The sequence below is a fragment of the Gallus gallus genome, chromosome Z, assembly GCF_016699485.2.
Source record: "Gallus gallus isolate bGalGal1 chromosome Z, bGalGal1.mat.broiler.GRCg7b, whole genome shotgun sequence".
In the NCBI taxonomy this organism is placed as follows: domain Eukaryota; kingdom Metazoa; phylum Chordata; class Aves; order Galliformes; family Phasianidae; genus Gallus; species Gallus gallus.
In genome coordinates this window covers 33,975,275-33,998,413 of record NC_052572.1, presented here as the reverse complement: position 1 = coordinate 33,998,413, position 23,139 = coordinate 33,975,275, and the positions used below count along the sequence as shown (strand labels likewise).

At 40.7% G+C, this 23,139-nt stretch overlaps 1 protein-coding gene across 2 annotated transcripts in view; it reads right to left on the bottom strand.

The window, feature by feature from the left end:
• The window catches only part of ADAMTSL1 (ADAMTS like 1), a 439,216-nt gene that overhangs the window by 5,004 nt on the left and 411,073 nt on the right, over window positions 1–23,139 (bottom strand). For both annotated transcript variants that reach the window (XM_004949124.5, XM_429157.8), the window contains 6 exons: window positions 22,166–22,300; window positions 9,483–9,683; window positions 7,514–7,694; window positions 3,420–3,627; window positions 2,056–2,165; window positions 933–1,153 (listed from right to left, as the gene is read on the bottom strand). In XM_004949124.5, coding sequence (XP_004949181.2) covers window positions 933–1,153; window positions 2,056–2,165; window positions 3,420–3,627; window positions 7,514–7,694; window positions 9,483–9,683; window positions 22,166–22,300 — 1,056 coding nt within the window. The remainder of the gene's footprint in view (window positions 1–932; window positions 1,154–2,055; window positions 2,166–3,419; window positions 3,628–7,513; window positions 7,695–9,482; window positions 9,684–22,165; window positions 22,301–23,139) is intronic.

Here is a 23,139-nt window from a genome sequence, read left to right as displayed (position 1 = left end):
CAGTACTGCTCCTCTCATTCCCAGTGAGATGAGGGAGAGAATTGGGAAAAAAACAAGGTACAACTTATGGGTTCAGATAAAATCTATTTACTAGGATAGAAAATGAAAAGAGAAATAGCAGTAATGATAATATTATACATGCATATTTGCAAAACAAGTGATACACAACACAGTTGCTCACCACCTGCTGAATGATGCAGACAGCCTCCAAGCAGTGGCTGTCCTTGCAGCCAACTTCCCAACATTTCATACTTTTTTGCATGACACCACATGGTATGGGACATCCCTTTGGCCAATTTGGGTCACTGTCCTGGTTCTGGCCCCTCCCAGCTCCTTGTGCAAGCCCAGCCACTTTGTTGGCAGGGCAGCTTGAGAAGCTCAAACACCTCAGGCTCTGTGCAGCACTGCTCAGCAACAACTAAAACATCTGTACTGCTGCTTCTTTATTATTATTATTATTATTATTATTATTATTATTATTATAAATATTTATAACTTCTCTTTTCCTCTTGCAGGCACAATCTGTTGCTTGTCACCTGCAAGCAAGCAGCTTCCAGTTCAGCAATTCCCAGCATTAACCTACTCAGTGGATTTAGACTTCTTTAAAATAGAGTGAACACTGCTTGTGACTTGTATTTTTCCTCCTATCTGTAGCATTAACAGAAAATTGAGGTCGCATCAGCCATTTTAAATGGTTAGCAAGGGGATGCAACCCTGGTGGCAGCACCACTGCCAACAAACCACAGCGGGCACCATGCCCTCCCACCAAGGTGCTGAGCTTTGGACGCTGTGTTTTGCATGCATTCAGGCTGGAGGTTCTCCAGGAAGCTGAGCTGCGATGCCCAGCACTGCATTTTGGAGACATGACTCCACAGGGAAGACCCGCAGGCTTACCCCCTCCCTCACACCCACCCCTTTGCTCATAAACGTACTGTTCTCACAGGGCGTGATGTTGCAGCGCTGCCAGTTGACCGGCCGCGGTCTCCAGGAGCAGTAGTGCTCGAGCACAGGCTTGTTGGTACGGATGTGCACACAGTCCACACGCCGGGACTGGAAGCCATAGTTTCCGCAGGTAGCTGTACACACTGTCCACAAGCTGACCCTCCAGTGCACACCACAGATGTCGGTCCAGCAGTTCTGAGTGCTCAAAGGCCTGGGAGCAAAAGGAAAGGGGCACGAGTCACTCACTGCACTGTGCGAGAAGTGTGTGCCACACTGGGCATTGTGCAAGTCCTGGCTACTGCAAGCCTTGCATGCCCCAAGTACTCTTTATTCTGAGCACTGTCTTCACTGTGCACAAGCAGAAATAAGCTCAGTGCACTGAAAAGCAATTTTTAATTGCACTCACGGGCCAGAGCCTCAGATATTGTCAACTGGTTTAGGACAACTGGAGTTAAACAAAAATTTGAATGGCTGGAGGGTATCACCAGCCCATAAATGCCACAGCAGAATGCCAGTGAAAAAGGTGTAATGAATGAAGTAGCACCCGTTCAAACACACCAGAGGTTTGTTACTTTTTGATGTCTGCAAACAACAAGAAACAAAACATGTTCTTGTATGATCTCTTTTTCCTTTCAGTGCAGTCTAATGGAAAATAAATATGTTTCTAGGAAGTCAACAGTGGAGTTTATTTGAAGGAAAACAAATGCTGTGGAGTCATTTTTATTCAGTTACCAGTTGTATTGAATTGAGAGATAGGGAGACTGGAAGCTTAGGAAGTTCATCACTAACAGACAGTGAACATGCTCCTACTCTCAGAGATAGCATAGTGTTTCAGTTAGGTTTTAGTATGCTAGTTCTTCAATTATTAGCCAGCTCTTGTGTGTTTTTCTAAAATTATTTTCTTAAGTTTATTTTTATTTATGTATTTATTATCTCTGGGGCTGATATGAATGAATGCTGAAGTCCTGGCTTAAGCCTACTGTGGTTTATGGCACATAATTAAACAGGCTGCAGTAGGACCAAAACTCAGGGAAAACCCAAAAGATGTTTGCTAAACCTCCAGTTTATTCAAACTCTCTCAAAGAATAGTGGTGTAAGAGATTTCTGTCCTACCTCGGTAAGGCACTGCACTGATCAGATGACACAGAAGTCCCATCTTTTGTCTGGCAAAATATCTGTCTGTGTTGTACAGCAAGTCGTGGCCCAATGCAAGGCCCATTACACTGTGAAAACAGAAAATCACTTAATGGAGGTAAAAGTCAATGTTCTCCTTTTATAAGACTACTGGTGAAATAAAGTGCATATTGCCACAAAGTAACTGTGCAGCTTTCAAGAATTTCCTGCAGTTCTGCACACTTTGGAGGCTGAGCACACAATTATCATTTGTCCTACTTCACCCCCTCCAGCTATATTGAAACAGCATTTCTGTATCTGCTCTCTATATTCATTACCCTCTCCTCTTCAATAGTTCAATCTTAAATACATCTGTAGGGCAAATAAAATGCTCTCACATCATTAGCCAAGAGCCTATGATCCATACAGGAAATCTCGATACATTCCTTTTACTGTGCATTTTGCAGCTTGTACTACCACAATTTATGAGCAAATTGTTAATAACAAAGAACATATTGAACCAAAAATATATTACACTGGAAAAGGAAAAGAAAAAAAAAAAAGTATTGCAGGACAAGAAAAGAAAGCATGTCAAAAGCAGCATATCTGAAAGTATGCTTCAGCAATGAAGCCATCCTAACCTACTCAAGCGTATCAGTTGCACACTTGCTGTTTAACTCTTCTCATCTTCTCCTTCAATTAAATCATAATTAGTTCTGGATATGAAGCATGTGTTTCTGTTCTTTTAAATTAAATCAACAGTTAGTGAACAGTTTGCTTGATGAGTATCTGGACATTATATTCCAGAACAGACAAGGTGTTTGAAGAAAGTGGCTTTAATATGAGGAAGAAAGAAATTTTGGAAGGGGGAGGCTCATAATCTCTCCTGCATTTTGTTATGAGGTGAATACCTCTATTTTGTAAGTTTCTCAGGCAACAATAGAATCTTTTAGAACTGTTTTCTTGTAAACCCTTCATCAAATATACCATAGCCATCAGATCTGACTCCTGAGAACTAAAACCAAAACACATTCCGTAAGTGAAAAGAGCAACTGTAGACTTAGAGAAGGCAGAACGCTATTTCCCAGACTTGTAATCTGTCTGGGGGTAGACCTTTCCACTGGGGACAAAAGAGGAGTCTGCAGTAGAAATCCCATTCACACGTGGTTCTTCTGGGGACTGCCTGAAGGTACAGAAACCCAAACATGCATTGTATCAAATACAGAGTTGAAAGGGCTAAGCAAATTACCTGCCTTCTCAAAAGCCTGCAGAGTACAGCTTGCAGACCATAGCCTCTCATCTTCTATCACCTCTTTCTAGCCCACAGAACGAGTCTGTTTTCAGACTGCTGCCATGCTCCTTACCTGGCCCCAGGAGGAGGCCACCCACTCAACACAGGGTTGCCTGTTACAGTGCTGTGTGTCCACAGGGCGCTTGGACGCTTGAGCACAGGCTTCATTTGACATTGGGACAGAGCTGCCTTTTGCTGTCAGTCGTTGGCATGTCACTCGTCGCATTTGGATTCCTCCACCGCAGCTCCGTGTACATGGAGACCATGATGTTACCATCCACCTGTGAGAGAAAGGCAAGAAGGTCAGGGGGCAAATACATGCTAATGTGCTGTAAGTGCACTGTAAGTGTCTGCAATATCATCAGTGTCAGCAGGTCTTAATGTATTGGCCCAAAGTAAGCCAACAATGATCTGCATCACAGTACTGTACTCAGACCCCTGTAGTAGCCATTGAAAACTGCTCATAAGATGAAAGCTGAGCAAAGAGTACGTTTTTCATTTTAGTATCTGTCTGAGTGTTCTCTGGGCCCAGAATCCACTTTTTCCTCTTAAGGTTGTTTTTAAAAGCTTAGTAAATATTTTTAGTCCAGTCACAGTGGTTTGGCATGGCTGTTCTCATGCCACTGCACAACAGGGGCCTTGACAACAGGTTGCAGTCACTGGCTACAGCCCATTTCCACTCTTTGGCAGGGAAAACTGTCCCGGTTGATGCTGTAGCTCTCAGGGCACTTTGAACTTGCTGCTGACAGAGGAACCAAGAAGTTGCTAGGGCCTGTTGGCCTGCTCTGTTATCACCCCGACAACTGAAGTAATCCAAGAAAGCCTGAAGGTTGTGCAGGGATGGAGTTGGTGTACAGACAACACAGGGACAAAGGACACATTTTTACTTTCCTTTTGAGCTTGGACTGTGCACTTGACAACTGAGACTAAGTCTCTAATCCCGTATTAGCAGGGGTTTAAAAAATCCTGAATAACTAATAAAAAACCACTAATGACAGAGAATAATTATCCAAATTATTTGTCCAAACTATAATGGCCAAAGGTACAAACTCTTAACAAGATCTTGCATATTTATCATTAGTTGGAAGACTCATACCACTGGATTTGGGAGGTACTGATAGGAACAGGACTGACACCACTGATTATTTGTTCCCCAAGGAGATTTATGGTTAAGCCAGCAGTCATTAAGTTTCAGGATTCCCAGCAAAAGCGTTGTATTGCTGGGAGGAAAATAGTGCCCATCTCATCCTCTAATGGCAATGTTTATGAGTATTTCACAAAACAAGCAATAGGTATTTTCCAGCCCCATGGAAAGGCATCTGCTACTATTTCTGAGTGTTCTGCAAGTGCTTAACTCCTGTAGTTACAGAAACAAGTATATAAACAGATATACTTCTGACAAAGAAAATAAAGACACAACTACTTTTTTCTTGCTCTTTGGTGAGATTGAAACTAAAGTTTTCCCATCCCTCCATTGTAAAGCTCTGCTCTGCATTTCAATCAACTTTAATTTCCAAGCATACATCTCAACATTTTCTCAGGAACTCAGAAAGGAGCATGGGTCGCATTACAGTTCAGGAAGGGTATAAAAAGACATAAACTATTTCCATGGAATTTACTGCCATCACTAACACAAAGTGCTGTTAACGAGTGTGTTTTATATTTCATCAAATCTCCTTTGGTTTCCTTCTTATGACTCAGCTGGCAACTCAGAAAACAGTTGCCTTCAAAAATGGTTAGGAACATATATAGAAAAGGTGATTAAACAGAATCTTGCCATATACCCAAGACACAACCAGACTGGTAAATCTGACTGCTTAGTTCTCATCAGGTTACTTAGCGCCTCTCCTGACATCAGATTAGACTGTTTTTTAATATAAAAGCCAGTCTCAAATCACCCTGATGAGTGAGAGAAGTTGTACTAAATTTCTCTTGAGATCCTGACCACTTTGTAAGTATTTGTTTACTCAAACACATTATGTCCACTGTAAAAATCAGGGAGAGAAGAAACTGAAAAACCAGAAAAATACAGAAAAACCACTTATACAAATCTCAACCAAGGAGTCACTGATTTGGAGAACTGGGGCATTTTAAACATGGTGAGAGTAGAGCACAAAACTGTCTTTCAGATCAGACGCTTGGAATGTAGTCTTCTTTACACCAAAGGGTGTGAAAGGAGGAAACTGTCAGTGTGTTCTGTGGGGTGGATGCAGCAGAAGAGGGGAAAGATGCTGACACAGTCAAAAGTCTTTCAAGCTGTTGTAACTCCACTGTGTTTGCCAGTAACTGAAAAGTGAGGGATTACATGGGCAGTGGGTTACAAGGAAACCATGTCACTAAAAGGAGGCAGAGCTCAGTCTGACCCCCTTCATGCCCACCAAGTCCAATGGGATTTGCTTGCAAAAGACATTTCCACTGTGCTAAGGAAACTCTCAGCTTTACAGCCGCATCTGCAATCCTGCTTGTTTTGACATTCAGGCAAAACAGAAACTCAGGGAAAACAGCAACCCCAAAGGAGCTGCTATGTCTAGCTTCTTGCCTGTTTTGTTGTTGAAATACAGTGGTAAAAAGCTGTGAGGGACAGAAAAATCTTATGATCTTGCAGTTCTTGGGTGATGAGACTCCCTTGTGTACAGAGCTCAGAACAGGCATAAAATTTACATCTAACTCAGGGTAAGGTTGAAATTACCCAAGAGAACTCAGACTGTACAAGTGTATGTGTTAGGGCCAGATGGGTGAGGATGCTGAGAGAACAGGGCAATGTTCCTGAATGGCTGCTCACTATAACCTTTGAATGATTATGGATGTTGGAGAGGTCCTGACAATAGTAGGAGGACAAATGTTTCCCTCATTTTCAAAAAAATACTATAAGGATGATATATAAGGAACTAGAGGTTATTTGATTTTACTTTGATCCCTAAGAAAATTCTGAAGGTAGCTGACTGACTTCTGGGAAAGAATGACTAGACCTGAGTACAAGGTGAGGGCAGTGGAAGTCATTTACTTAGCCCTCATCAAAGTGTTTGACACTGTCTCCCTCAGTAGTCTAACATCCAAGGTGCATTGTTAATAGTCTGGATGAGTTGAATAAAACATGGGGTGAATGATGAGGCTCATAGGGTGATGGTTTATTGACTTTACTCCACCTAAAGGGTGGTAGCAAATAATGTCCTGCAGGGCTCAGTGTATGTCCCCGTTAACGTTCTTGTTGGCCCTCCTCTTTCAAGTTTCCCCTGACAGCAAGCTGCACTCTTGGGCATATTGAGTGTTCTCCCATGCTTGGTGTCACCTGCAGAATTCACATAAGTGTCATTCATCCCCCACTCCAGGTCACTGACAGAGATGATAAACAAGACAGGTACGGGATCCAGGCCCAGATTTGTTTCCAAGGGTCCAGATTATTAATTTTGAGGCTTACTTTCTTCTGTTCATTTTCTAGTCATTAGTAAGTGAAGAGTATTTAATTTATACTACTAAAATACAAAGATACTACATCATTGCTTTTTCTTCAGTGAGGAACTAACCTTTAAGAGCCTAAAAATCTGCTGCTTCTTAATAGGAGAAGGACGACAAGCACATAAATTTCTTTTACATTTTAGTTTCAACATATAGCAATGTCTGAAGGCTCAGTTTAGGATGAATGCTTTTCTTTCATGAAGTACTGCAATAAGCAGAAGGCATTGTTCCCCATCTCTTCTTGCCCAGGTAACATCAGCAGATAGTGAAACTTATAAGTTTAAATGACTAGTGAGATGGAAATCCAGTTTTCTACCGTAGTGTAGAAATGCTGAAAAGCATTCTTGACTATTCACACTATCAGGGAGGATTCAAAAGAACCATGAAGCTGTGACCTTTGCTAATAAACAGTAGGAAACAGTTCCTTCATTCTTTTCTAACCTAAGTAGTGTAGGGGCAAACACTCCTTATATACTGTGTACTGCCAACATTTTTCACAAATCTTGCTAAAAATTCCCAACTGTCTATGTTAAGCACTCATAAATTTGGTTTTTATAAAACTGAATAAATTGTAATAAGAAATTCCCTTTCAGCCATGACTTTGTCCTAGGCAGGCAGCAGCAAGGCTACAAGGGCATGCTGTCCATTGCAAAGAACTCTTGAAGTACATCTTGAAAGCATCTATGACATTTTCGTATAATAAAGACAAACCGTGAAGGGCAGTCCCTCCTATTGCATGCGATGGGCTGCAGGGTTGGCTTGGGCCTGTCTTTGCAGTTGGATATATTGACTTCAATCCCATCCAGTAAGCACCTCAGTTGGGGCAGCTGCACTCCTTTGTGGCCACAGGAAGCAGAACAAGCCATCAGCTTGTCCACTGACCACTGGTAGTCTGCCAAAAAGCAAGTGAGAGACTTTTTAAAACTTAAAAACTGTCAGTGAGAAATCGTTAGAAAAGAGTCAGAGCTGTTCTCCAGGATAAAATGTTTAGACTCAGTGTCTCACAAAGGGAACTATGCTTGCAAGTCATCAGGCAATGTACAAGGAAGGAACAGAATTCCAGCTTACGTAAGGCACTGCCTATATTTACTAACAAATCTCCCCTTGTATTTTTTTTTTGTGCTCAGAAGCACAAGACATAGAAGGTGAATGACATTCCAGGGTTCTCAGTAATACCAAATGACAGGGATGCGGGGCATTAAAAATCCTAGTATTTATACAGACTTAGGTGGGTAATTAGCTATCTGTTAGCTATCTGTGGAATAGATTCAGGAACTTCAGAAAGCCATTGGGAAAATGAGAGCAGGCACCATGGCATTGGCAAACATGTGCGCTCCTGGTATGCAGCCAAACATGACATTGCAGAAACCCTCAGAGTTGGTATGTAGAGTACACATCTGTAATGGAAATGATGAGGACTTTTTTCCCTTAAATTAGATTTGTGTGTGCCTAGGGATCTCTTCCTACTATATTCAGCCAGATTTTCCATTTGGTTCATGAAAAAGTTGTATTAATCCTCCTGGCATTATATCCTTTCATGACTTTTCAGAAGGTCAGTTAAATAAAATTAAAACAAACGTTTAAGCTCAAATAGCAAAACTGTGGTGGGAAAATACGAGGGCTGTAAGGATGACACAATCCCACCTTGCCTTTCATTTCTCTGAGAGCTTTGAGGCTGAGACAGAGCTGAAGATCCACCTTCAGCAGATACTGCCAAGCATTAAAAACACCCATCCTGCTCTCACTTGTCCTGTGAAGGACTGTGAGAGTCTTCTGGAAGGTCCTTAGATCCTGCCATTGGAAAGACTGGATAACCCCAAAGTAAGAGAATAAAAGAAAGGAAGTGGGTTTATAAAATTAATCTGCTTTAACATCCGAAAGGCACACTTTCAAACTCAAATCCATATATTCAAAAATACAGTGTGCATACTTTCACAGCAATAATTCACAGGATTAATTCTTAACCATTTATATTTGTAAAGGAGTATGGCTTAGAGAAGTCACAGCTAGCAGCAGTTAATAGTGTTTTCTTACAACAGTCTGATCACAGAGATCATCTGTCCTAGGGCAACTGAGGGGTTTGCAACACTTTTAAAAAGTTTTATTGTAAAAATTAAGGAAAAGTTGAATTCTTCTCCAATCCATCCCTGTCAACTGCAAAAATGAAAGCTGTATATTCTGTTCCAACCCATTCACAGTGCTCAGTCCAGTGGCTTTGTCACCTTCAGTTAATTTCTAGGGTAAAAATAACACAGTTTATTTTTACAGCAGTTTTGCAAGCAAAGGGTTTTTGAGCAGTGTGTAACACTGACCTTAGAAGATTAACAGAGGGGTTTCTAATCTCAGAGGTTTGATCTGTGACACCTCTGTCTGGAATTCTAGGTTAATGCAGCAGCCATGAGTATAGCTTGAATCAGCAAAGCACGCTATTTGCTGAGCAGGCCAGAAGTATCAGCTGTCATTTTGGGAAAGTGACACTGCAAGTGAAACCTAAGATGCTGCAAGTTTCTTGCTAGGCCTGCAAATTTATATCCATAGTGGTAGAATATCAAAACACTCATTTCCTGCTGTGCATCACAGTCTTGGCTTCAGAGCCAAGAAATTTAGGACAAGAAAGGCAACGCAGGGAAGTCAATGTCAAAAGCTTCACAGGAGAGAAGCACAGAAATTGGAAAGTTACCTTGTATTGCCAGGGAAGTTTTTTGTAAGAGCGAACCAGCCTCATTCTGAGCAAGGCAGCTGAATTCTCCTTCAGGAGCATCACTGATGTTCAGTATCTGAAGAATTCGTCCTGCTGCTAGGAAGCGATGCCTCAGACTGAGAGGCTTTCCAGAGTAAAGCCAGGTGATATTTGGAGTTGGATGGCCATCCACAGCGCAACCTAATAAAAGAAGATGAAATAACCCCACTGAGGATTGAACATACTGCAAAATCACTTCAAGTGGTCAAAATACAGGAGTTACTTGCATTCAAATTCATTCCCATTTTCTTAGAATGAAAAACATGAATAATATTCCTTCTCTTCAGTTGAAAAAAAAAAACACCACAAAATCTCCAAAAAGCCAGCTAATCAGTCACATGAAAATATTGGATCAGTTTGGAAATATTTATAGTCCTAAGACTCCCATTATTTTAGATCATCCTCATTGCAGTACTGAGAAAACTGGGATAGTAAGGCTACACGCTTAGCATAAGCTCTATAAGTAAGTTTGAGAAGTATCTCAAACAGAACTTGTTCTCCAGCAACCCTATTTTAACCACCTTTTCTTTCTTGTCTTTTTATTGTAATAAATTAAAAATCAGAAGTTTTAGTTACGCAAAAACTAACATTTTACTTTGTTATTAAATAATAATAATAATAAAAAAATAAATTGAAAAATGCTTATTTCCATGATGACCAATTATTTGAGCAACAACCAGCCAAACCCAGTAACTGAAGGACAAAATGCCATCATATGGGTAGCATCACGTGGGTGTGTTTATGGACCACGAGGACAACTAATGAAGCTCAGATCCACAGCCAATTCTTTGCCTGTTGAACAAATGGAGGAAGAGCACCTGTAAATTACTATTTCCTGTGGTCCTCATACCTTTGGTATATTTTACTGGTTTCAGTGATGAATCACACACAGCAGAAGAACTGTGAGACTTGTTTATCAATGGAAAGATTTAGATAAGTTACCTTATGTGCCTGGAGGAAAAAGAAATAACTGGGCAAGTATTATGACGCAATCCATCCCCATCAACTGCAGAGATGGGGAGCCAGAAAAGCCATGCTCAAGGGAATATTTGGACTACTTGTGACTTAGGTTGTCCTGCATCTCTATGCACCTCATTGATACATAAAAAGTCTGTGTAAGTTTCTATGAGGGCAATGTACATTGGTTGTTAGTTTGTTGTACCATAGCTTCATGCTATTGTGTTTAAACTGCTACTAATGCATAACAAATTACTTTTGTCCTTTTGTCTCTGCAATAAGGACCCTCAATACTATCCTTCTGAGTCACATCCCTAAAGTAATAGTAGGAATTTGGCTACTGTACTACTTACTTGTCTACCTTTTTTCTGCTCTAGAGTAGAAGACGCTGCCTTTACACAAGAACTGAAGCTGTCTTGTTCATGGAAAGCCGAATTCATACAAGGCAGAAAAAAAAACCCAGTGGTGACACATAGCACGCCTGAGACATTCGCTTGCTGAGAGACAGAGGGAGCATCTATAGCACCTAGATCTACTTCTTAGGCTGACTTCCACTCAGAAGGGTACATACTTGATCTCCCACCGGCACAGTAGCCATATGCAGCTTAGCTCTCTTCCCTCTTTCTGGCACCCCCAGTCAGCATCCACAGAAAGGCAGGGTGCTGCCCAGGTAAAACAGCTGTGTGGGGCTTGTTCACCCTGTATTAAATGCATACTACTGAGGGCAAGGAGTCCTCAGCAGAAGGTGTGTAGTACACACAGTAGCCTGTGCAGTTACAGTGGCAGTGTTTCCCTGGTAGAGGACTATTTAATGCAGCAAAATCTTTTTATTAAAAAAAAAAGAAAAAAAAGAAAGAAGAAAAAGGAAGATGGAGAGAGAGTGCTCATTGCTCAGAGTGGTCATTTCTCTTCCCTTGTTCTCTTTTCATTTAAAAGGATAAGAGTCTTTGCTATTCGTTTTAATTTCCTTGGCAAGGTCTAATGCAGTTTTACCCTTCGCAGCTCTCTTCCTAATGCTACACTTCCTGACCACAAAGACACAGCTTTCTTTGCTGACTGTTCCTTCTTCCTATTTCTGTAAGCATTCTATTTATTCATGTTATGCTTCATTTTACCTTATTCCTTTTGTCCTTTCTGAGTACTTAAGCCTTTTCCTGCTCTTGTCCAGAGAAGCAAGTCATCCAGTTTCCAGGAGATATTCTTTCTTATTGAAATGAGTGATGTGAAAGGTATCAGCCTAACTGGTTTACTGGTTTAAGGTTGCCTTTGTTAAAAGGAAAGGAAAATAAAGGAATACTCAGGGAATGGACAAACTTAACAATAAGTGGCTGTATGACTTTTCCCTATGGTACCATATTTTTTTATAGTTTGCTTGTCTTCTAAGAGAACTGCAGAGATTTCTAGAGGTCAGCACATAGCCATGACAACTGACAAAGGGTTGCTGTGAATTCAGTTTTACTGTTGGCATTTGCAAACAGTCTACAAAGGATAAATGAAGAAAGCAGAAAGGTCAATTTGATGTTAAATGCAGAGGAACTGAAATCGACCTCAGTAAGCAACTAGCTGTAGCTCACACCTGTTTGTCTTTTAAAAATGTTATTGCCAATCAAATCAGTGTAGTCTTCCTGATACTATTTCCTTTGCTTGCATATTGTCTCTTCTTTCATAATAAGTATATGATGATACCAGCTAAAGCAACAGTCAGTAATCAATAATACGAAAGGAAGGGAAAAAAAAAAAAACAACTAATGAAGTCCCTAAATATGTTACACCAGTGAGTAATTATTACATTTTTTTCCTTGATAGTAAAACTTTACTAACACCTGTGAGACTCACATGTAATGGATACTCCTTATTTTTGTATGCAGAACAAGAACATTTTGCAAGCAAGATTTCCTACATGTTTCCCACATGTATGGACACATAAGGTATGGGATAATGTTTTATGCATATCAAGTGAGAGTATAATAAAAAAATCTTCCATTAATATCCCTTTCTCATCTCCCAGGAATAATTTTAATGCAATTTAATGCATATTCACAACACCTAATTCTCTATTCCCACCCATCCCTGTCAATACTGATGGCTTTTTCCTTCCAAAGCTTAACAAACAGCCTAAGAAAAAAAAAAAGTCATTATTTCCAAACAGACTGCTGCAGTCTGTAAGTCTGTTAGTATACCATGACCTTGGGGAAGTAGGAAGAAAAAATTTGGGAAGACTAATTCTGAGCAGCAAAACTTGTGGCATGAAAGGGACCTTTTCCTTCAGCTCTTCCTAGAGAAAGAAAATAATACTGCCTTCAGCCCCCCTTTCAAAGTCTTCCATGACTGTGAACTAATTCAAAGCCTGGATGAAGCAGTCACAAATGTGGAAAAGCTGGAGAAACAAACAGAAATCTAATACGAATTACATCATTTAGTTGGAAAAGTGTTATTATTTCGAGGATAACAGGAGGATATTTGGGAAAGGAAGAACATTTCACAACACTGCAAATCATTTCTTGAGAGGAAATAGTAAATGCACAGTGCAGATGAAATCCAAGTCCCTGTTACACCTCTGCAACGCTCACTGTATGACTGTAGTCATAGAAAGATTTTGGGGTACTTTGCTAATGCTAAGTGAACAAAATCTGTAGCGTGTAGACACTCATTTTTCATTTGCAGACTTAAATTACAGAACCATGCATGTGTTAATGCTACTGACTCTAGAATTCCTTCTATAAGCCTGCTAACTTAAATCAGCAGAATTGAATGGAAGCAATGGTGAAAATGTCAAATAAATAATGCAGTTACTAAAGACAGTTTGTAACAGAAGGAAAAAGAATACAGAACTGTGTTTCAAAATCCTTAAAATTCTTAATATTTATTCTCACGTTTGTACTTGTCTGACAAATAGCTCTCTATTTTACTATTGACCTGCTCATCAACCACAGCCTTTCCAATATTTATTAAAGATGGACCCTGAGTGAAGACTTGGGATGAGGAATACTCTTTGGTATTTGAAATTTCTTTAAATGAAATAGTCTTGCAGCCTGAGCTCTGGTTAGCTTTCCAATTGCAGCCCTGAAGGTGCTGTGCTGTACCTTTTCCTTTCTGCCTGCATCTGACTAAGGTGCATGGAGGATCACAGAATCACAGAATGGCCTGGCTTGAAAAGGACCACAATGATCATCTAGGTTCAATCCCCTGCTTTGTGCAGGGTTGCCAACCACTCGTCCAGGCTGCACAGAGCCACATCCAGCCTAGCCTTGAATGCCTCCAGGGATGGGGCATCCACAACCTCCTTGGGCAACCTATTCCAGTGTGACACCAGGATGCATGTATACTTTCTTACTCAGGGCCAAACCAAGTGCCAGCAGAGGAGCTGGAAATTGAATTCTAGCCTAGACTTCCATCTTTGGATATTATTTCCTATTTAAGAGATAGGTTTGGTTAGGAGAGCCCGGACATGAACACACACTGTAACACGCAGTCTGGATTCATCAGTATTAACATTCAATACATAGTTGTACATTAAAGGCCCGTTTTATACCCTTGCTCTTCATTGGTGACCTCTCCATGCAACTTGGGATGTTCGATTTGTATTACTTTGGAATAATTTGATTCAGAGATAAAAGTCATACCTGATTTAACTTGGGTAACTAAAATGAGAAATGCATACTAAACCTATGGTATTAAACCTAAATTTAAACCACATTAGATCTAAATTTAATTCCTTTTTGTACCTAGCATATAGAACAAAATTGGACAGGGCCCATTAGAAGGTCCTTCACTAGAGGGTGGTCAGGCCATGGAACAGGCTCCAAAGGGCAGCGGTCACAGCACAGAGCTGCTGAAGTTCAGGGAGCATTTGCACAATGCTTTCAGACATATGGTCTCAGTTTTGGGTGGTCCTGTGTGGAGCCAGGAGTCGGACTGGATGATACCTGTGGGTTCCTTCCAACTTGAGACGTTCCCTGATTCTATGAATTTTTAAAAAATGCTAACAAAGCAAATACAGGTAAGGTAAGATCATGTCTGAAAGTCTTCAAATACCTATGCAAAACCTGATTTGCTGAAGTGGCAAAACTAAGAGATAAACCTTTGCAGTTTTTCTTAAAGGGTAAAGATTTTCCCTGACAGTAGACAGTGTAAATTTCAACTGACACTGTTAACTCAGGTTTTATGCATATTACTTTACCTCCCAGTGCTTTCATACAGTGGGTAAAATAAAACTCACAAAGGGTAACGTGATCCTAGAAATCACCCAAAAAAGGATTAATGTTAATACAACCATAACCTTAGCTTTTAAAAAAGGAAGCCAAATGACATTAATTTACGTTAGATGAGGAAAGGCATGTATTTAGAAATAAGCCAATTCAGCTGATGACAGTAGCATTTAAAAAAATAAGGTGTTTTATATAACTATCCAGGGCTCCAAAGGAGCAGTTGCAACTTACTACATTAAACATATAACATGGCGTTTAAACTGTTTTCAAAACATTTAAATTAGTTACCCGGAGCCACACATGTTGTTGTTATTAGATATCATTTACATAGCACTGTAAATTTAAACTGTATTCAATAGAAATTGAGCTAGGCCCATTCCCTACCCAAGAGAAGCTGTAAAAATATTCCCAAATATACAGCTACATGGTGGGCCCATTAAAAAAGCAAAGGACTTTTCAAGCTCTGGTAAAACAGCTTGTTTTCTAAAAAGCTCTGAAAAGTGGAATCGTACACATTAAGAATCCTGAAGCACTAAGGATTTGGGTGAAAAAAAATTATAAGTGGTAAGTGATGAAATGAAAGCCTATGAGAATGGACACAGCCTGCTGAAGTGGCCTCCTCAGCCCAACTGGTGGGTTTATTCAGTGCCTGGCAAAAGCAGAAAATGAATATACTTCAGATTAAATTCGCCACTGCTGGTACTGCTCCAGGCTAACTGCACAACTACCATTGCAGGAGAAATAGAACACTCAAAACAGTCACATGGAGTGGGTACCCAGCAGCAGCAGTGTAGCACAAGGAATCCATCAAGGAGACAGTGCAGTCCAGCGCAGCAAGGAGTCCAAGCTGCAAAGGTCTATTTTATTGAGCTGATAATTTGATGCACCCTGAGATTTCAGAAGCACAGGAGACTTCCTGTGTTGCAAGGAAAGTAATAAGCACAGAGCAGAGGAGGTGAAGGACAGATAGGTGCACAGAGGACTGTTACACAGGAGGCAGCATTTTCATTATTACCTTTATATAGATGTAACTTACCCAGGAATTTTCACAGTGTGATGAAGCAATGTTTCCATGGATGCAAAAATGGAAGGGGGTGGAAAACAAATTAACTGGGCAGACTATTCCATGGATATATGTGGTACTTTAGCAAAGTGGAAATATGATTAATATAAAATAAAGTTTCCCCCCCAAAAACATCCTCTAGCATTAGAATCACTTTTCAAACACGACATCCACGTTATTACAGAGGGAGAGGAGAAGGGAAAAATGATGTTGTGGAATAATAGCTTCATAGATAGTCGTGATTTTATCTGACTCTTATTGCACAACTTCTGCAGCTGCCTCTTTCCTTAGGGGAGCATAAACATTGGTTTTCTATTTACTGACATTCTGTGCAGATTGTTACTTATTTTGGATTACTACATCCAATTTCCAACTGTAGCAGTAATTCCAAAAACCTAGGAAAATTTAGAAGAGGTTCAAGGTAGGGAGAGGATGGGGAAAAAGAAGCATAGAAAAATTACTGATGTTTCAAACAGATATTCTTGCTTGAGTAAAGCAAAATAAAATATTGCAGGAGATTCATACTGATGAGATCACTTACGTTCATCTGGTTCCCTTACTGCTTTTCCAACTGATTTTGAATAAAAATCAGTGTTATGTTTACAGATGTTATGTCTCAAGAGCAAGACACACAGTAGTAAATAACAGCACTAACATTTTTGGCTCTGTAGAAAGAGTTTGGCCGTGAATGTGGTACTATTTGAGCTGTTCCTTCTTCTAATGTAGGCAGCAGCACGGCACTTCACTGACAAAAGAACTGAAATCATAGGATCATAAGTCTCCAATTTATTTCCATGAAACTACAACAGGTACAAAGGGCAAAATAACACTATTTGACACAGTACATTCTCAGCTACAAAAAACTATCTGTCTACACTGTAAGCACAATTAGCTATGAACTTTCTCCAGCTACAAACAAGAGCCTGCATGCTACTATCACTCAATCATAAACGGCCACAAGGTCGGTCAGGCGTGATCTGCACTCAGTGAAGTAGTGTTGGCTGCCTCAGAGCACCTCATCACCTTACACGTGTGCATTAGAATACCTTCCTGAAGGTTCTGTTCCATGATCTTCCCAGTCACAGGGGTGAAGCTCACCCACCTATAGTTCCCTGGGTCTTCCTTACTCCCTTTCTTCAAAATGGGAGTGATGTTTCCCTTTTCCTAGACACAAGAGACTTTGCCTGACAGCTATGATGTTTGAATATGATGGAGAGTGTCTTGGCAACCACATAAGCCAATTCCTTCGGGACCTGGGGATGCATGTCATCAGGCCCCATAGATATTTAGTTTAGCCCCAAGACACATCTAGTTTCATGAAGTGGTCTCTGACTTGTTCTGCTCTTACAGTGTGAAAGATTTTGCTTACCCAGCTCCTACCCAGAGGTTCAGGGATGTAAGAGATGTGGGAAGACTGGCTGTCAGTGAAGGCTGAGACAATTTTGTTATTTTTTGTTATTTTTCGCATCCCTTTCCAAGTGCAGTTCCATCTGTGCCCTGGCTTTCCTGATCCCATCTCTGCATGTACACACGACATCTCTATATTCTTTTCAGGTCATGTGTGCCTGTTTTAAGTCAATTCTTCTGATGAGCACAGAGTGTAGAGGACTAGAATGAAAACCCTCCTGAACTTCGTGCCTTAGCTCTAATGTAGTCCCTTCAGAGTAAGCCATTTATTCATAATAAAAATCTGGCCATTGAAAGTGAGATGGCTACTAAAATTATTCTGCTTTCTGGGGCCTCTTATGAGCATTTAAGTGACACTGCTAGAAAATAGGAGAAATAAACTATTGTTGGAAAAGGAAAATGAGAAGGAAATATTGTTCCTGGTGACTGGAATCCTCTGTATTTTAAAGTTAAAGGTAGTTTTTGTTTTAAGAATATCTTTAACGCTAAGTAGTGTAGAGATTTGCAAGACAAGAATTTGTAGTCCAGCTTTTCTGCCTTCTGAAACAGCAGTGAAATAGCAGTTAACTGTTGGTCACTAGGGATAATGCATAAAACCAAAAAGAAATCTGCTTTTCAAGACTGTATGTGCAGTGCTGGCAGTTAGTATAAAGCTGTGTACTGACTTGTGAATTGAGCAGATTTGGTATGTAAGCCATCAAGGAGAACACAGCAAATAAAAGTATTTCCTTTTTTACCGTTGATTATACTTTTTGGTTCATAAAAAAAAGTATACTTTATCATCAAACTTCGCTGCTATTTTCAATATATCCTAACTTAAATTTTTTCCAGTACATAAGTTTGGGTAGATATAGATTATCCTAGAAAAATACGCTGTGGATGACAACATGGGGAATATGAAAACCATACATTCCCAGTATTGGAAGAGCTGACAGGATCAGTATATTTTGGTGTTTTCATCAACCCAATGTCTCTGTAAGGTAGAGAAATGTTACTGCTCCTGTTTAGAGGTACAAAAGCACAGCTCAGATACCAAGGAGCCTGGGCAATAAAAGGGATTAGAAGCTGTTTCCCAATTAAATGCTTTGGTTTTTTCTTGTAGGTTCAGTCACATCCTCATACTCATTAGAATAGCCATGGTGTACTAGGACTGGCACCACATTCATTTTATCTAAAGAATAAAAACAGAACAAAGGCTAGGAATTTACATAATGGTAGCATCTTGTCATCACAGGAAAACTGCCTCCCTACCTACCTTGCCTTTCCAGGTGCACCTACACTTGGGAGTCTGGAACTCAAGGGACAGGCAAGTGAAGATGTGGTGGAAGATCCACCCAGGAGATTATCTAGGGCAATGGAGTCATCTCCACACCTCAAGACTGCCTCTGCCAAAAAGGAAAGAAGGGTAACTCCTGAGAGGAACAGACGTTCCCTATATGCTGCCCAGAACCTACCTGTAGGGACGTGTGCTGCCTCCCCGCTGCTGGGTGAGGGATGTTACCAGGAGACTCCTTAGTCAGGTTTGCCCCTCTGATTCTTATCCCTTACTAATAGTTCAGGGTTGCAGCAGTGAAGTCACTGAGAGAGGACTGAAGACTAGCACAAAGGACTTCATGAGACTTGGTGGATGGAGAGGGAGTACAGGTCATATTTTCCTCTATCCTTTCAGTGGCAGGGAGGGATACTGAGAGGGCCAAGAAAACCCATCTGATAAATACATGGCTGAGAGGCTGGTACCTCCACAGCAATCTTGGCTTTTTCAACTGTGCGATGATTTACTCAGTGCCTGGGCTGATGGCTGCTGATGGGATCCACCAAGGTCACAGGGGGAAAAGAATTCTGTCCCAGGAGTTGTCTGGGCTCACTGACAGGGCTTTAAAGAAGGTTTGAAGGGAGAAGGGGTGATAGCAAGCCTGCCCATGACAAGGTGTGGGACAGTATGGCTAAGTTAGAGGAACAAGGTGCTAGCAGGGGCTCTCAACCTGCTGCATCTTATGATGAAGATACTGGGCAGCAAGCTGTCAGGGCACATCACCAGGGTTTTAAAATAGATCTGATGGAGGAAGGGGATGTACTGCTAAGTAACAGAGAAGAGTTGGGGAACACTGTTGCTTCAGGATGCAGTGGTGGAAAACCCCAGAATTTTTCCAGAGGAAAATTCCTTCAATTCCTTGAAGATGGTAATGCTGCCAAAAGCCCAGCTTGAAGTGCCTCTATACCAGTGCACGCAGTATGGGAAACAAGCAGGGTAAATTGGAAACCACGGTGCAATTGGAGAACTACAAGCTTATTGCTGTCACGTAAACATGGTGGCATGATTTGCATAAGTGGAATACCACGACTGAGGGCTGTGAGCTTTTGAGGTGGGATAGGTGAGGTAGGAGAGGTGGGGGAGTTGCCCCTTATGTTAAGAAGTGGATAGACTTGGAAGAGCTGCCCCTAAGAAACAGCCATGAACAGATTGAGAGCTTGTGTGTTAAAATTAGGGACAGGACCAATAAAGGACAGCTAGTGGTCAGAGTCTAATACAGGCTGCCTGATTAAGGGGAGTCTGTTGATGAGGCCTTCTTGCTTCAGCTGCAAGAGGCATCATGCTATCAGGCTTTCATCCTGATGGGGGATTTCAACCACCTGGACACCTGCTGGGAAAACAACATGGTGAGCTGCAAGAAGTCCTTGAGACTCCTGTTGCTCACTGATGACAATTCTCTGGTTCAGGTTTTGGACAGATCCAATTGAGGTGAAGCATTGCTGGACCTGGTGCACACCATTGTGGAAGAGGTTGTAAAAGAAGTTAAGATTGGAGGCAGCCTGGGCTGCAGTGACCATGCCCTGGTTGAGTTTGTGATCTTGAGGAATGCAGGATGGGCAAAGAGTGGAGTCAGGACTCTGAACTACAGGAGTAAAAACTCATGGCTGTTTAAGGAATTGTTGGAAGAGATCTCCTGGGAAACTGTCCTTTGGGACAAAGGAGCAGAATAGAGCTGGCAGAATTTTAAGGATGCCTTTCTGAGAGTGCAAGAGCTCTCCATCCCCCAGAATAAGAGATCAGGAACAGGAGGCAGATACCAGCATGTCTTTGCAAGGATCTGCTGGTCCGATTGAGAAAGAAGATAGAAAAATAAAAGAACTGGAAGTGGGGATTGTTGGCCTATGAAGAATACAGGGTTGTAGTCTGCATATGCAGGGATGGAGTCAGGAAAGCCAAAGCACAGCTAGAACTGAACTTGGCAAAGGATGTGAAAAACAACAGGACGAGATTCTTTAGATACATTGGGCAGAAGAGACAGGTGAAGGAGAGTATACCCCTCTAGTAAAAGGAAAAAAAGAGCTGGCATCCTCAGACATGGCCTTGTTTTGATGATGTAACTTGGCACAGCACACTAGTCTGTAGCTTCCTAACTGATTGGATAGCCCATTCTATGCTGAGTTTTTCAACAGAAAAAATTTCTCAGGAACTTTCACCAGGTTTTAATAATAGAGGCCTCAAATTCAGCTCAGTAATACTCCAGTGAAGGTGAGAGATATGCACTGAGAAGGGAGTTAGCTAGCTATTTTGCTATTAAGATTCATGGAGTTTTTTGTCCCTGAAGCAGAAGGGCAGGGTACAGGGCAAGATGGACAAATTAAATCAGTGTAGAGGTTATGTACAGGCAGTGGAGAGCACCCTTGGCAGTTCAAGCACAGCTTTCAAACAGTAAAACATCCCTACAACTACTAAAGACTTCTTGTAAACGTGAGAGGAAATGGATGAAACAGGAGTAGGACCCAGTCTTACAGTAATGAATACAATAAAACTTACTCAAACTGCTTTATTCAATGCTAATAACTTCAGATATTCCCCCCAATAAGGGCTATCTTGCTGCAGTTTTTGTACATGTAGATATGTAATCCAGAGCTGTACACTAAAAGCTATTGCAAATGTATGCAGATGTCAGCAGTGGGGAAAAGTAAACACTACAAAACTAAAAACATAAATAGAAAGCCTCTACTGTGAAAAGAAAATCTTAAAATTGCTACTAATGTTAGTTAAGATGGTTGGGAAGGTACAGATACCAGAGCTTTAAACACTGAAGTCAGCCACAGATCCTTTGCTGGAGGACTTGTATTCTTATCTCAAAAAAACTGTAAGATTGTACTGAAACCTCAGGATTTGACAAGATTTCAGAATACGTATTAACAAGGCTATTGGAGGAGCTCTTCCCTTGTCTGAGCCTGACAGCAGGGGCTGAAGATCAGTGGGAGAAAATAAATTTTAAAATAAACATGCTCTGAACTTTAAAAGAGGATTAGATTCTCTTTGCAAACAGACTGTATCCACAGATATGAGAAGAGTTTACTGCACTTATCATGGAGACAGGGATGAGAAAACTATGCAGAAGGCAGAAAAAAATGGAGAATACAAGAAAAACGTTCGCCAGGGATTATTTCCTTATATTTTTGTGCACACACGGGTTATGTGGTATAACAAAGAAGAATAAAATGAACAGGTTGTAAAAGAGAATTTGTAAGAGAAAAATCAAAGACAAAGCCCCAGAAAATGCTCTGAAGAAGGACGTATGATAATACAGAGCATGAATAGTGGACAGACAGAAAAAACAGTGCATAGATGCAGAAGGAAAACTAGAACCACAAATATTTCTCCTCTTAGATCAGCTGATACACCAGTTTTCCATGTCCTGTGTTGAACAAGATTGCCAGCTCCTCAGATCATATTCTTCCTACAGAATATTATTAAGTGTGGCAAAGTGGAGACCTTATTCTGCAGGCAGCTTTGGGGGATAACACAAATAAGAGAACTGCCATTTTTAAATGAATTTAAAACAAAGACTTTCTGAGTTCTGAAACAGTTTGGCAATGATTATGACTGCCAATGGACTGCATGGCCAGAGAGCCAGCAGGCTGCATAAATAATCTAACCCTGTAACATAAAAGGCCATCTTAAATATTAAAAAAAAAAAAAAAAAAAAAAAAATCATAAAGCTTACCTATTAGAGCAGAGCTCCCTGGACTGATAGTCATTTTTGTTCCTGAAGGAGAGGTCAACACTGAAGGAGGGCTGGTCCCAATGCTGGAAAGCACTGCTGTCAAGTTTTCTAGGTAAGGAAGGGGTCGTGGAGGCTCTGGTAACAGATTAGGATACTGAAGTGATGAGCAACATCATAGCAGAAAACATCTTAAGGACATAAGAAAAACCATCACTACTGACTGCTGTGCTAGTGGCCATGCTGCAACATTATTTCAAACAGCAAAAAACAACTTTGGGCAACTATTAAATGTGTGCTTTACTTGATATTAGCTAAAACACAAGAGGAAGTATTACAATAGCATTTTGATCAATGTGACCACAAAATAAGAAAAAAATCTGTCTAAAGGCTACGATTGCATTCTGCTTGACTGACCTTTTTCATATGTAATGAGTGTATCAGAAGATACAGCAGCTTGGAAGAAAGAGCAAACTTATACAGCATAGAAACCATATAAATGTCCATGGCAGTCAGTGCAAAACTTTTTAATGTCTGTTACTAACTGGATCAAGCCTTGATTAAATACAGTTAGAGCCCAGCCAAATCCTGTGGCATACTTAGGCAGAGCTCCAAAGGACTAAAAGCTCAAAGAGCTCAAGAGGATCACTCTATGCTGAGAATTGTAGAATTTTGTCTTTCTACTAGCTATAACACCATTTAAAAATTGACTGTGTTGCCTACCATTCCCAATTATTTTTGTCATAGAAATTACGAAATATTTAAATGAATAATGGCTTCACTGCTTTTCAACAAGATCACAGCACAAACTGAGCAAAATTTCTGCTGCTGAGCACATTCATCATCAGAACTATGAGTTGTGGATGTCTGAACAATTTCTTTCCATCAAGAAACTAAAAATGTGACTTACCTCAAAGCATAAGCAGGTTGCATAACTCAGAGTGACTTTGCACCTTTAAAAACTATGACTATTTATA